Genomic DNA, 14011 nt, shown 5'->3' with positions numbered 1-14011 from the left:
AGTCAAGTCACAGCCGCCAGCACCTAAGTCGTTCACAGCCACTCAACCAACGTGGCTCGCGCAACAACGATGGCCATGACGGTGGTCGGGATGACAACCGCCGTCGGGAGGACAACCGTCGCGACGTTCGGGACGATAATCACCGAGACAACCACGACAACCGCCGCGATAACCGCGGTCGCAGGGCTAATACAGATGGCAATCGAGACCGCCACGACGGCAATAACGATCTCCGCCATTACCTCGGTGAACATGACCTGCGCGCTCGCATCAACCAGAGAGCCGACGATCGAGCATCCCACGAAAGCTATCGCCGTATGGAGTATGACACTGCCCACGGTCCGCTGGGTTTGAAGCAGTTTACTCCACACCTTCGCCAAGTCATATGGCCCAAGAATTTCAAGCTTGAGAAACTTCAGAAGTACGACGGCAAAGAAAACCCCGAATTATGGGTCATGCTCTACGAAACCACGTGCAGATCAGCCATGGCTGATGAGCACGTCATGTCTAACTACTTCTCAGTCGCTGTTGGCCATGCAGGTCACCAATGGCTGGTCAGCTTGCCGGCGAACTACTTTGATTCTTGGCAGGAGCTTAAGCAAGCCTTCATCGACAATTTCATCGCTACTTGTGAACAACCGGGCAACAAGTACGATTTGCAACGGATCCGAGATCGGAAAGATGAGCCACTGCACGAGTACGTTCGGCGTTTCTCGGAGATGCGCATCAAGGTCCCGTCAATCTCCGACAACGAGGCAATTGAGGCTTTCATCACTGGCCTCCGCTTCCATGATGCCCTAAGAGACAAGCTCCTCCGGAAGAGACCTGAATCAGTCACAGCGCTCTTGGCCACCGCTAAGAAATATGCGGACGCCGACGACGCTAAAAAGATAATTGTTGAAGAAGCAGCAAGGGTTCCACGCTCCGACCACCCTCCACACCGTGACGATTACCGCGGCAATCGTGGTCGGAACGACAATTTTGACCGCCGCAACCAGCGCAATGACTCCCGCGACCACCGTGACCAACGTAATCAGCGGCGCAACCGCCGTGACGATTACAGGAGCAAGCGTGCCCGAGAAGACGACGGCGAGGTCAATACCGTGAAAAAGGGCGGCGGACGTCGTAACTACGAAGACGACTACGCCAAAGCATTGAAGGGGCCCTGCCAGCTCCACCCTAAGTCAAACCATACCATGGAAAATTGCCGTGTTCTCAAGTCTATCTATATGCGTCAACAGGCTCCGGACACATCCGACAAGCCTAACGATGCAGGGGAACAGCACAACGAGGATAACGACGATGATGATGCAGACCCTCATCACAAGTACGTCAAGCCAACTGATCGAGTGCACACCATCATCGGAGGCAAAGTGTCCATCGAGACCAAGCGGGAACGCAAGCTGCTCGCCCGTGCTTGTTTGAACATGGCCAACGCCGATAACCTCCTCGCCGATCCGCGGCTCCCTCCGTGGTCTCACCGCGAAATCTCTTTCAGCAGGAAGGACCAATGGGCCGCAATACCAGAGCTAGGACGTTTTCCCCTGGTCCTCGATCCTTGTATCAACAAGGTCCAGTTCAACAGAGTACTAATCGACGGCGGCAGCTTCATCGATATACTGTTCAAGAATAGTTTGCCTGCCCTGAAGATAGATCAGGCGGATCTTAAGCCATACGAGGCACAGTTCTAGGGTGTTCTCCCCGGACAGAGCTCTACACCTCTCGGGCAGATCACGCTACCTGTGCAGTTTAGGACCCCGGACCACTTCCGCACCGACTACGTTAACTTTGTGGTCGCTGACTTCGATGGCACCTACCATGCTATTCTTGGTCGACCGTCGCTCACCAAGTTCATGGCCATACCTCATTACAGGTATCTGGTGCTCAAGATGCCTACCGATAAAGGAGTCCTAACCCTCCGAGGCAACGTGTACGCCGCTTACACCTGCAAAGACGATAGTTTCAAAATAGTAGAGGCCCACGACCTCTCTATTCGCATGGCCGAGATTGTGCTCGACGCTAAGAAGACCTTAGCCGACCACCTGGAGATCCCAGACCTCGAGACTTCGCGCAAGAACATCAAGTCAAAGGGGCACAAGGTGATCCAGCTGGTCGACGGCGACTCCAGCAAAACGACCCTTATCGGGGCCAACCTGGATCCCAAATAGGAAGACGCGCTCGTCGGGTTCTTGAGGAGCAACGTGAATGTTTTTGCATGGAAACCTGCCGACATGCCCGGTGTACCTTGGAACTTGATCGAGCACTCCTTGAATGTCAACAGCAAGGCCAAACCTATCAAGCAGAAGCTACGACAGTTCGCTCGTGACAAAAAGGAGGTGATTAGGGTAGAAGTGACATGGCTTTTGGCAGCCGGATTTATCAAAGAAGTGTATCATCCGGAGTGGTTAGCTAACCCGGTTCTTGTACGCAAAAAGAATAATGAATGGAGAATGTGCGTTGATTATACTGATCTCAACAAACACTGCCCTAAGGACCCCTTTGGCTTACCTCGCATAGACGAGGTCGTAGATTCAACTGCCGGTTGCGAGCTCCTTTCCTTTCTCGATTGCTACTCTGGTTATCACCAGATCACTCTAAAAAAGGACAATCAGATCAAGATGTCTTTCATCATGCCTTTCGGCACCTACTGCTACACGACTATGTCGTTCGGGCTCAAGAACGCCGGGGCTACATACCAACGCGCCATTCAGGCCTGCCTCGTAGATGAGATAAAAGACAACCTTGTAGAGGCCTATGTGGATGATGTAGTTGTCAAAACCAAGGAAGCACATACCCTTGTTGACAACCTAAAACGCACCTTTGCGGCCCTCAATATATTCCAATGGAAGTTAAACCCAAAGAAGTGCATCTTTGGTGTTCCTTCTGGTATATTACTAGGCAACGTCGTCAGTTACGACGGCATACACCCTAATCCGGAGAAAGTCAAAGTTGTCTTAGACATGAAGCCCCCCAAAAAGGTGAAGGGTGTCCAGAAGCTTACCGGATGCATGGCTGCTCTCAGCCGTTTCATATCAAGATTAGGAGAAAAAGGGCTACCATTTTTCAAACTGCTCAAAGCATCCGAGAAGTTCGAATGGTCTGAGGAAGCAGACGCTGCCTTCACACAGCTAAAACAATACCTTACATCACCTCCGGTCCTCACTACTTTCAGAGAAGACGAAACTCTCCTACTTTACATTGCAGCAACCAATCGGGTGGTCTCCACTACCATGGTGGTCGAGCGCGACGAGCCGGGCCACGCCTATAAGGTACAGCGGCCAATTTATTTCATCAATGAGGTACTCAACGAATCCAAGACCAGCTACCCACAGATTCAAAAATTGCTCTATGCCATACTGATAACATCCCGAAAGTTGAGACATTACTTCGATGGATATCGTGTGGTGGTCATGACAGAGTACCCTTTGGGGGACATCATTTGCAATAAGGATGCGAACGGGCGCATCGTCAAATGGGCAATGGAGCTATGCCCCTTCTCCTTGGAATTTGCAAGCCGTACTACAATCAAGTCTCAGGCACTCGTCGATTTCATCGTCGAGTGGATAGACTTAAGCACGCCTGCTTCTCCGGGATCCGATGAATATTGGATGATGTACTTCGACGGCTCTCTCAACATTGATGGTGCGGGAGCAGGGGTTCTTTTCGTATCACTATCCAAGGAGCAGCTCCGATACGTCCTCAGGATTTATTTCCGGTATCTAATAACGCCGCCGAATATGAAGCATGCCTGCATGGTTTACGCATTGCGGTTGAGCTTGGTGTTAAATGTCTCTATGTCTACGGAGACTCGGCTCTGGTCATCGACCAACTCAACAAGGACTAGGACACGACCAGCGAAAAGATGGACGCATACTGCAAATCGATAAGAAACCTAGAAGGCAGGTTCTACGGCATCGAGTACATACACATGGTCCGGGACAAGAACCAAGCAGTGGATGCACTGTCAAAGTTAGGATCATCCCGAGCCAAAATCCCACATGGCGTATTCATCCAAGACCTGCTCACGCCTTCCATCGCAGAGGAAGATTCCACGGTCGACGAGGCTCCGGACCAGCAATTGGTGGCTACGGTTCCGACGCCGAGCACAATCGAGCCGCCTCCGACCACTCATGAGCCTGACTGGAGAGTACCTTTCATCAAGTACTTAACAGATGGCAACGGTTATACTAATCGGACAGAAAACGAGCGCATGATGCGTCGCAGTAAGCAATATCTGCTTGTCGATGGCAAGTTATGGCGCAAAAACGCAAAGGAGGAAATCTTGATGAAGTGTATAACCCAGGAGAAAGGCGAACATCTCCTGGACCAAATCCACTCTGGCTCCTATGGCAACCACGTGGCCTCAAGAACACTGGTCGGTAAGGCTTTCCGAGCAGGGTTCTATTGGCCGTCAGCAGTAGCCGACATAGAGAAGCTAGTTCGCCACTATGAGGGTTGTCAGTTCTTCGCCAAGAGAATCCACGTACCAGCACATGAGATCCAGATGATTCCAGCCTCTTGGCCCTTCACATGCTGGGGACTAGATATGATCGGGCCTTTCAAACCGGCTCCTGGGAAATTTACATGCGTCTTCGTGCTGATTGACAAATTTTCTAAGTGGATAGAATACATGCCTCTGGTATAGGCATCCTTAGAGAAGGTTGTCACGTTCCTCGACCAGGTCATCCACTGTTTCGGCGTACCCAACAGCATCATCACCGATCTGGGTACTCAGTTCACCGGGAATGCTTTTTGGGACTTCTGCGATGAAAGGAGCATAGTAGTAAAATACGTCTCGGTGGCGCACCCTAGAGCTAATGGACAAGTCGAGCGGGCAAATGGCATGATCTTGGACGCATTGAAGAAGAGGATGTACAGAGAAAACGACAAAGCTCCCGGAAGATGGCTCAAAGAGTTACCAGCCGTGGTCTGGGGCCTCAGAACTCAGCCCAGTCGAAACACCGGCGTCTCACCATACTTTATGGTTTACGGCGCTGAGGCAGTCCTCCCACCAGATATAGCTTTCAGATCAGCACAGGTAGAGAACTTCGACGAAGGCAAGGTCAATGAAGTATGGGAGCTAGAAGTGAACAGCGCAGAAGAGAAAAGGCTCGACTCTTGTGTACGTACGGCCAAGTACCTTGTTGTTTTGTGCAGGTATTATAACAAGAATGTTAAAGAGCATTTCTTTGTGGTCGGGGACCTGGTCCTAAAGTGGAAGACGAACCAGGCTGGCGTCCATAAACTCGCAACCCCATGGGAGGGACCCTTCATGATCAAAGAAGTCACACAACCAACGTCTTATAGGTTAGCTCACCTAGACGGTACGTACGTACCAAACTCATGGCACATCGACAAGCTTAGACGTTTCTACGCTTAACTACTGAGATATGTACTCCTCTTGTACTTTCGATTTACTTCAATAAAGCAATTATGATTCCTCCGACCACTCTAATGTGTTACTCCAAATTTTATGGTTATTCTAACTTAGCCAATACAAGCCGACCACCACTCCTTCTACGGTTTTCGATGCAGGCCTTGTCTCCGGTTCCTCCCAACACGTGCATGGGATCCGCTCTCTACGTTACGGGTGATCGGTAGGTCCCCCTTGGTTTGACTTGTCCGCGTCTACATGTGCACAGGTCATCGTACCTCGCACTCCGACCACATGGCAAATTAAGGCCACACAAACCTTCCAGGATGATGTGTCGAGCAAAATGGTACAACTAAACAGAACGTTAACATGTTCTCACTTAGTTACACCAACATAAAGTTTCAAGCTTAAATACGTTTTATACAAAGCAAACAAGCTTATAATGATATACAGTTATGTTATTACAAGCTTGCCTGAAGAGGCTCAAGTTTACAATAACACAACTATGTCCTCCTTCTACAGCTCTAAGCCTATTACATTGGCTGGTCGGGGCGCGTGGCACTTACTGCTCACCGATTCCGACATCCTACTCGAGTCTCGGGGACTCTTGTGCTGGTCGAGCTGAAGGGGATGGCCCGCCGATGCCTGGCTGGTCGAGACCGCAGGCTTCGTTGGTTGGTTTGTAATTGATGGCATTTCCAGCTGACTTGTCAATGGCGTACCCTATACAGGTGTTGTCCCACCTCCACATAGGTTAATGTCGCCAATTATCTTTGACGACAAGTCCAGCTGGGCCGTCCGAAGCTCCTCCGCCTTGTCTGGGTCTACCTCCTTTGGGTACCTAGCCTCCAGGCGCTTGAGATCGATCAGGGGGTAGTGAGCACGTACCATACTTAGTACATGGGCACCCGTGTACTCACCTGCCTCCTTCACGAACTCTTGGAACCATCCCCACGCTTGTCAGCATCTCTCGACCAGCCCGAGTTGGGGCGTCTTTGGCTCTTCCTCTGCGAGCGCTGGGTCGATAAGGTCGAGGACGGGGACAATGCCAGTTGCCACTTTTTGGCACCGGTTCTTCCACGTGTCCCGCTCCTCAGTGGCCTCGAGGCATCGTGCTTTCCAGCCATCACGCTCTTTGATCACGGCCTCCAAATGCTTCTTGGCATTGACTTTCAAAACTGAACACCATATGAGACATCAAAATGTTATTGCACGACAAGACAAGGCGGGCAACAGAATGCAAAAGGTGGTCTAGAATACTTACTTTTCAGTTCCTCCATTTTGGTGGTGTGGTCCTGGAGTTGAGACTGGCTACGTGCTAGTTTCTCGTTATCTTCCTTCAGACGACCACACTCTGTGGTCACATGGCTATTCCCCTCTTGGAGGCGGGTTACTTCAGCTTCTAAGCCTGCATTACAGCTGTCACTACCAACAACACAACAATACGTGTTACACACTTGCTGTGATAAAGTGACAACTTACTTATTCTTTTCCGCTCTTTGTTATTAAGCTGCCCAACCAGGTTCTGGTTCTGTGCCTCTAGCTCTGCCGTCTTCTAGTCGGCGGCTTCAAGTTGGCGGCGCAAGTGTTCCACCTCGGCCACCAGTTCTTTATTATTCGCCGTGATTCCCTCAATCTAATTGAAGCATCTCTTTCGGTACCTCACGATCTTCATCAAGTCCTGCACATAAATAAGCTAAATCAGACAGATCGACTACATAACAGGGTCAAGTGGTCAAGCCGAACATACCTAGACTTCTGTCACCAGACACTTTGCCGCCCGTTCGACTCTTAGGGTCTCTTCGACCTCTGGGATTTCTTCATGCATAACCCATTCGTTGTTCTGCCGGCGCGACACATATACATGTTGTCGCTTATCTTGGGGACGGCCCAGGACCTCTTCTACTTCGTCCTCTTTAGCCTCCTATTCGGGGGGCGGCGCTGGTCTGGAGTCTGCAGTCTCCACGACCACCAGGGCTTTTCCATGAGCCGTTGCATCTGCAAGAGTGCTCTCTGCCACTTCCGGCTGCTGCTCCTCGGCTTGATCCGGCTCCCTTGGCGCCAAGGTATCCGCCTCAGTAGGTTTTGTGCTCGGAGCACTAGTACTCTGCTCGGCTGTCTTCTCGACCAGCCGCTCGGGGACTAATGTCTGGTCGTCCGCCTGCTGAGGTCCTAGCGGAGTTCCTTCTACAGGCTCCTCCATGGCTGGCTGCCGAGCAGTTTTTTCAGCCATTGCTGGCGAAGTTGTGCCGCACCCGGCTAGCTGGTCAGGGTTCTCGGTGGACGCCGACCTAATTTATTAGAGAAAAGTTCAGAAGATAATAGTATTCAATACAAATTACAAGCTTACATCAAAGTTATAGATACTTACAACTTCGAAGCGCAGAATGATGTGGCAAAGGAGCGTCTCCTCGACCGCCCCTGCTCCGCGTGCTCGGCAGGTTCCACCGGAACTCTTTCCACCACCGGTATAGGCGTCGGGGCTTGATGCTTGGCATTTCCTTCGCTTGTCCTCTATGTTGCAGTGGTCAGTGATGCGATCACTGCTGGCACAGAGGAGGTACCCTGCTCCGTCGACCCCATTTGTCTCCTCCTCTTTCGAGGGACAAGCCGGAAGATGTCCGCATCTTCTGCTTCATCGTCTGAGAGGGGGAAGATGGCTTGGCGTCGTTTGTTGGCAGCCGGACGCTTGCCAGTGGCTCTGGTCGACGCATCCTCCACAGCCTCGAGTGCCGCCCAGTGGACGTCGTCGGTCCTGGCGCTGGTCGGGGCAGCTAGGCCGGCAACTTGTGGCCAATCCACACCGGGGGGCGGAGACACGAACACTGCTGCCTGGTCACGACCATTAATCTAAGACACATAACGGAGACAACAGTTAATTTCTTGTTACAACATGACTCTATAGTTAAAAGGAAGCATCATTTACCTTTGGTGGAGGTCGGGCCAGCTTGAAGGCGTGCTCGATGTCGTTCAGCCTAACATAATTGGGATCGGCCAGGTTGAATAGCTCCCCAATCCTGGCCTTGATTTCTGTCTTGTCGAGCGCCTCTTTCCTGGTCCTTGTTGGATCTGCGCTCCCCTGGTACTCGAAGCCAAGATGAACCCTCTTCTGGCAGGGCTGGATCCTTCGGCTGATGAAGTTCCCGACCACACTTGGGCCATCTAGCTTTCTCCATGGGATCATCCCGAGCAGTTCGACGATCTGCTCCAGGTTTTTGGGCTTCTCTGTCTAGCTATTCTTCTTCTCCGAAATCAGCCCCACGTCGCACAGGGTGATGGTGTTCGGCTCTTCACGAATGTAGAACCATTTCTTGTACCACTCGTCCAGTGAGGTGTTCTAGGGGCAGTGCAAGTATTGGGCTTTCATACCATCGCGCAGATTTAGGTAGACGCCTCTGGCTATCTTCGAGCCATCGCTCCCTTTCTTTCGAAGACAGAACAGGTGGCGAAAGAGGTCGAAATGGGGCTGGAAGCCACCATAAGCCTCGCAGAGATGGATGAAGGTGGAGACAAGAAGAATCGAGTTGGGATGCAGATTGCAAATCCCAATCTTGTAATACAAGTAGAGACCCTGAAGGAAAGGGTGCACTGGAATCCCAAAACCCCGTTTGAAGAAGTCTTCGAAAACCACAATCTCACCTGGTTGTGGATCGGGGAAGCTTTCTCCTTTCGGCGCACGCCATCCCGCGAGTGCCTTGTGGTGGAGCACTCCCATGGCGACGAGGTCTTCGATGGTCTGCTCATTGCTCTGCGACTTCCACCACTCCTTCGCCATGACTCCGCCTTTCTTCTGGGCGTCTCTCTTTGCCATTAGTCTGTCCTTACTAAGGGGGTGGATGCGGTGGCGAGGGGATTGGCGATGATTTTTGGAGGAATAGGGTTCGGCGAGAGGAAGAAGAAGGTTGTGGCGGCGAATGACAATGGGGAACGGTGTGACTAACTTACCAGATCTACATTATAAATAACAAAGAGCTTCGTTGTTTCGTCCACCCGAGATTATTGGGAGACGTGCGCACGCGCCGCAGACGGTTGTTCACACAACCTCGAGATCTATGCCAATAAACGCGCCACTTCGTTACCAGTGTACGCGCCTCTTCGTTGATAGTGAAAGAGGGCCCACACTGACGCACCTCTATACAGGTGCCAAGCGACTGTTTGCCAGAAAGGAGTAAGAAGACAGAATGACGTACTATACCCATCTGCTTTTTTGACCAGGCGTGTCAGACTGGACTTGGCAGAGAAAGGAGATAAATAAATACACCAAATAAATACATCAATGGTGTTCGTATTTTCGATGCTCGTTTTGTGCTCAAGGATGGATCAGACTCCTATAATGCTCGGGGACCGCCCAGACCACTGCCGTGCTCGAAGACTGCTCAGACCACTCCCATGCTCAGGGACTGCCCAGACCACTCCCGTGCTCGGGGACTGCCCAGACCACTGACGTGTTCGGGGACTGCTCCGACCACTACCGTGCTCGGGGATTGCTCCGACCACTGACGTGCTCGGGGACTGATCTGACCACCACCGTGCTCGGGGACTGCTCCGGCAACTGATGTGCTCGGGGACTGTCCTGACCACTGCTCGAAGAATGGTTCTCCTCGACTACATGTGATTTGTACTCACATACAGTTGAGAGACATTTATTTAGACCTTGCTACAAGGCTCATATTTCGCCTTTCAGCAAGCTCGGGGACTACGTCGGTATGATGCACCTGCTGGTGCATCTTATATCGCCTGTACAATGATTGGATTTTTGACTTAGGTGGGAATTCTTTTTAGACCCTGGCACCACGTGCCTACGTCACCTACTACCAGGCTCGGGGACTAAGTGGGCACACTTCACCTTGCGGTGAATGTGTTTGTTTTTTTGACCCCTACGCCTCTGATGTTCAAGGAAGCTATATTTCAAGACCACTTACATTTCTTTTCAGAAATACAAGTAGGCACACTTCTCAGGACAGAAATCTTTTTCTTTTTTCTTAAGAGCACCATACATTCTTTGGACAACCTACTTCTTCGGTGTTGATGGTGGTCAGAGACGTCAAGGACTCAAGTTCTACTTGTCGGAGAAGGTTAAAATAGCGTGTCGCAGCATAATGCATGATGCTTGGGGACTAGCTGTGGGGGTATTAACCCCTATACCCTTACGGTTAGGCTTAGGCCGGCCCGGATCAATGGGTCCAGTCCACCCGAAAGACGACGTGCGGCCCGACCAACCTGATCGAAGTCCCGCACAAGGAGTCAAGGCGGATTTGGCGATCAAGTAGGATCCTGGTCGGTTAGAATAGGAATCCTTATCCGGCCGCATATGGCAATTATAACGGACTAGGATTGGTTTCCAGATCTGTAACCCTGCCCCCCGGACTATATAAGGCGGACAGGGGATCCCTCTAAAAAACATCTCTCATTGACATACAGCAATACAAATCAGACGTAGGACGTAGGTATTACGCCTTCTCGGCGGCCGAACCTGGATAAAACCTCGTGTCTGTCTTGCGTCACCGTCTTGTTTGTGGCTTGCGCACCTGTCTGCCGACAATCTACTACCTTGGGCATACCCCTAGGTAGATTGCCGACCATATTTCGTCGACACCAATGGATATCCAAAATAAATCATTTGGAATTAAAACTCATATTTTATAATATACTAATAATAATTTGTTTACTTAGATTATTAAATTTATTTAAAGTTGACTCATGAAAATATTTATTATTTGTTGCCTCTTGTTTATACATGAGAATATGTGTATATATATCCACGGGTTTCGGGTATCCATTCGGGTTTTGGGTATCCGTTCGGGTTTCGGGTATCCGCGGGTTTAGTTTTGGTGATGGATTTCTACCCGAATCGGTTTTCGGGGCGGATTCGGGTTTCGATTTTGGGTTTCGGTTTTGGGTGCATGGAGACTCCACCCGATCCGAACCCGACCCGTTGCCATCCTTAATCGCAGGGCACAAAGGTTCTAAACACAAGCGATACTCAACGATGCTCCTGCATTTGTCAACAATGCCTAAGAACTGCTGTCGTCTGCATCGCAATTGTGAAACGCATGGCATGTCTGCCGGTGAAAGAAGGGGCGTCATCAACTCGTCATCCGTGTCTTGTTCAGGTTCGTTTTGAGTCCGGTCTCTGAAACTGGGGCCGATGTGTATATATAGGAAAAGGTGAAGGAATTGCTAAGCAGTAGCCAGTAGCCACACGGTTTCAAAGGATCCTAGAACCGGGGAAACAAAACGCATTTGGCACGAGACGAAACGCACACCCGGGAACGAGCTGCACGCCTGCACCGCACCATTTTTCTAGTCTATCTAGTTGGGGGGAAACACATAAAAATGACGCTCTTCACCACGTGCCTGCACACTGGGGGGGGGGGGGGGGGGGGGGGGGTTGGCCAAGTACAACCAGACGGATTGACTAAACTCACAAGTAGTAAAACATACAGTACTGGTCAACACAGGAGTATTATAGAAGCAAAAACATTTTTCAAAACAAACGGCCATGGCGTAATACGAACGCGACAGGAACGGACAATGGCTCTGTTCGGACCGATAAAGCTGTTTTTGTTGCGAGAAAAAATGCTGTAGCCGATAAGTTTAAGCGAACGTGGCCAGTAATACGGTCGGGCCGGCCCGCGGGGACGGCTCCGCAAATTGGTCGCACCTGGCCCACGCCCACTACCCTTCCCAGGCCAGGCCCCGAACGCACCTGGTGCTGGTGGTGCCTCAAGGTCAAGGCTGCCGCTATAAAACGCGCCTGCGCTCCCCGCAGACCGCAGCTGCAGCCTCGCTTGCTGGCCTACCTTGTTGCGAGTATCTTCTGCCAGAAACACACGCCCGCCCCGGCGGTCTAGCTGCTGCCGCGCCCCCGAGCACAGAAACTCGCGCCGCCGCTGCAGCCGCGGCCTGCCACCACCACCCTATCCCGATCCATCCCCACCACGGCCGCCGCTTCCCCTCCCTTCCCGACGTGCGCGCGTTTGTTCGATCAGAGCGGGCACACACAGCCTGAGAATTCTGTTGGAGCGCGCAGCATGGGTCGGGCGCCGTGCTGCGACAAGACGAGTGTGAAGCGGGGGCCCTGGTCGCCCGAGGAGGACGAGCTGCTGCGGAGCTACGTCCACAACCACGGCACCGGCGGCAACTGGATCGCGCTCCCGCACAAAGCAGGTGCGTACTCATACATCGCCGCCCGCAGCTGGATCGATGCTTATTCTTATTGTGCATGCAGCGCCGCGCGGCGAGCGAGATGAGTATAATTCTGATGGTTGCTTTGCTTCGTCCATGGATGTGCTCGCGCAGGGCTGAACCGGTGCGGCAAGAGCTGCCGGCTGCGGTGGCTCAACTACCTGCGCCCGGACATCAAGCACGGCGGCTACACGGAGCAGGAGGACCGGATCATCTGCTCCCTCTACAACTCCATCGGGAGCAGGTGGTCCATCATCGCGTCCAAGCTGCCGGGGCGGACGGACAACGACGTCAAGAACTACTGGAACACCAAGCTCAAGAAGAAGGCAATCTCCATGCACCACCAGCAGCAGCAGGAGTACTACCACCAGCAGCAGCAGCACAGCTCAGGCGGCCGCGGCCGCCGCGGCGCCGCCGTCGTCACGCCGCGCGCCGCTGCTCCCCGGAGCCAACAATGCGCCTCCTCCATGCAGCCGTCGCCAGCGAGCGCCAGCGACGCGTGCAGCTTCGGGGCCATGTACCCTTCCCCGTCGACGACGCTGCAGGCTGCTGCTCCGGTGCTCGCGCGCTACGACGGCACGGCACCAGCGCCAGTGCCGCCGCCGCGGGGGCAGCAGCAAGCGTCTGCGCTCGCCGAGTTCTCCCCCGCGCCGGCCACCGCCATCAGCGGCACCTGGGCCGGCGGCCTGCCCCTCGACGACATGTTCCTGCCCGAGCTCCTCGGGGACAGCGAGTTCCCGCCTGGCGGCGACTTCTTCGGCACAGGGTTCGCCCCGCTGCTGCTACAGGACAGGGCGGCGGCGTCCCTGCAGGAGCTCTCCGCGTGCTACTTTCCCAACGCGCAGGCCGAGATGTGGGCGGCAGCGGATCATCACCTTCATGTCAAGGCGCCGCAGGCCGGCCTCTGCCACAGCCTGACATGACCGAGGAGACTACACTAAACGCGCGCAATGACTACTCATGCAGGGCTAGCGTGTCTCTTGCTAGTCGTTCTTGGCTCTCCCTGTCCATCGATATGATCTCTCTCTGAGTACGAGGTCATCACATGTACACACACTCTCTCTCTCTCTCCATATGGTCTGTGACTAGCTAGCACCATATCATAGAGAAATTATTAGAGATGTGGATCGCCATTGCTTTGTTTGGCTTCTCTTCTGCGTACCAACCAGTCAGCCAGCCACTGTTCAAAACTATTCTTCAGTTTGTATATGTATGTATGCAATTTTATTTCTCTATAGAGACCATATTTTACTATTGTTCTGTTCGCTGGCTGATGAGTTATGGCTGGTTGATTTACTCTGAGATAAAAATATTGTTCGTTAGCTGAAAAAATATGGTTTATAAGCTAAGCGAACATGACGTATTTCTGTCTAGGTGTAATTTCCGTGGTAAATTAGTTTAAATTGATTATTGGTATATGAGAATGGTCACAATTATTTGATCAATTAT

At 52.2% G+C, this 14011-nt stretch overlaps 1 protein-coding gene across 1 annotated transcript; it reads left to right on the top strand.

The window, feature by feature from the left end:
• Positions 1 to 12168: 12168 nt before the first annotated feature.
• On the top strand, positions 12169 to 13797 carry LOC136475019 (transcription factor MYB4-like). The gene is made up of 2 exons (XM_066472580.1): positions 12169 to 12544; positions 12677 to 13797. The coding sequence occupies exons 1-2, from the start codon at positions 12409 to 12411 to the stop codon at positions 13483 to 13485; spliced, it is 945 nt and encodes a 314-aa protein (XP_066328677.1). The 5' UTR covers positions 12169 to 12408; the 3' UTR covers positions 13486 to 13797.
• Positions 13798 to 14011: the final 214 nt, after the last annotated feature.

This window comes from Miscanthus floridulus, chromosome 1 (genome assembly GCF_019320115.1).
Source record: "Miscanthus floridulus cultivar M001 chromosome 1, ASM1932011v1, whole genome shotgun sequence".
Classification (NCBI taxonomy): domain Eukaryota; kingdom Viridiplantae; phylum Streptophyta; class Magnoliopsida; order Poales; family Poaceae; genus Miscanthus; species Miscanthus floridulus.
This window is presented reverse-complemented; position numbering and strand designations above follow the sequence as displayed.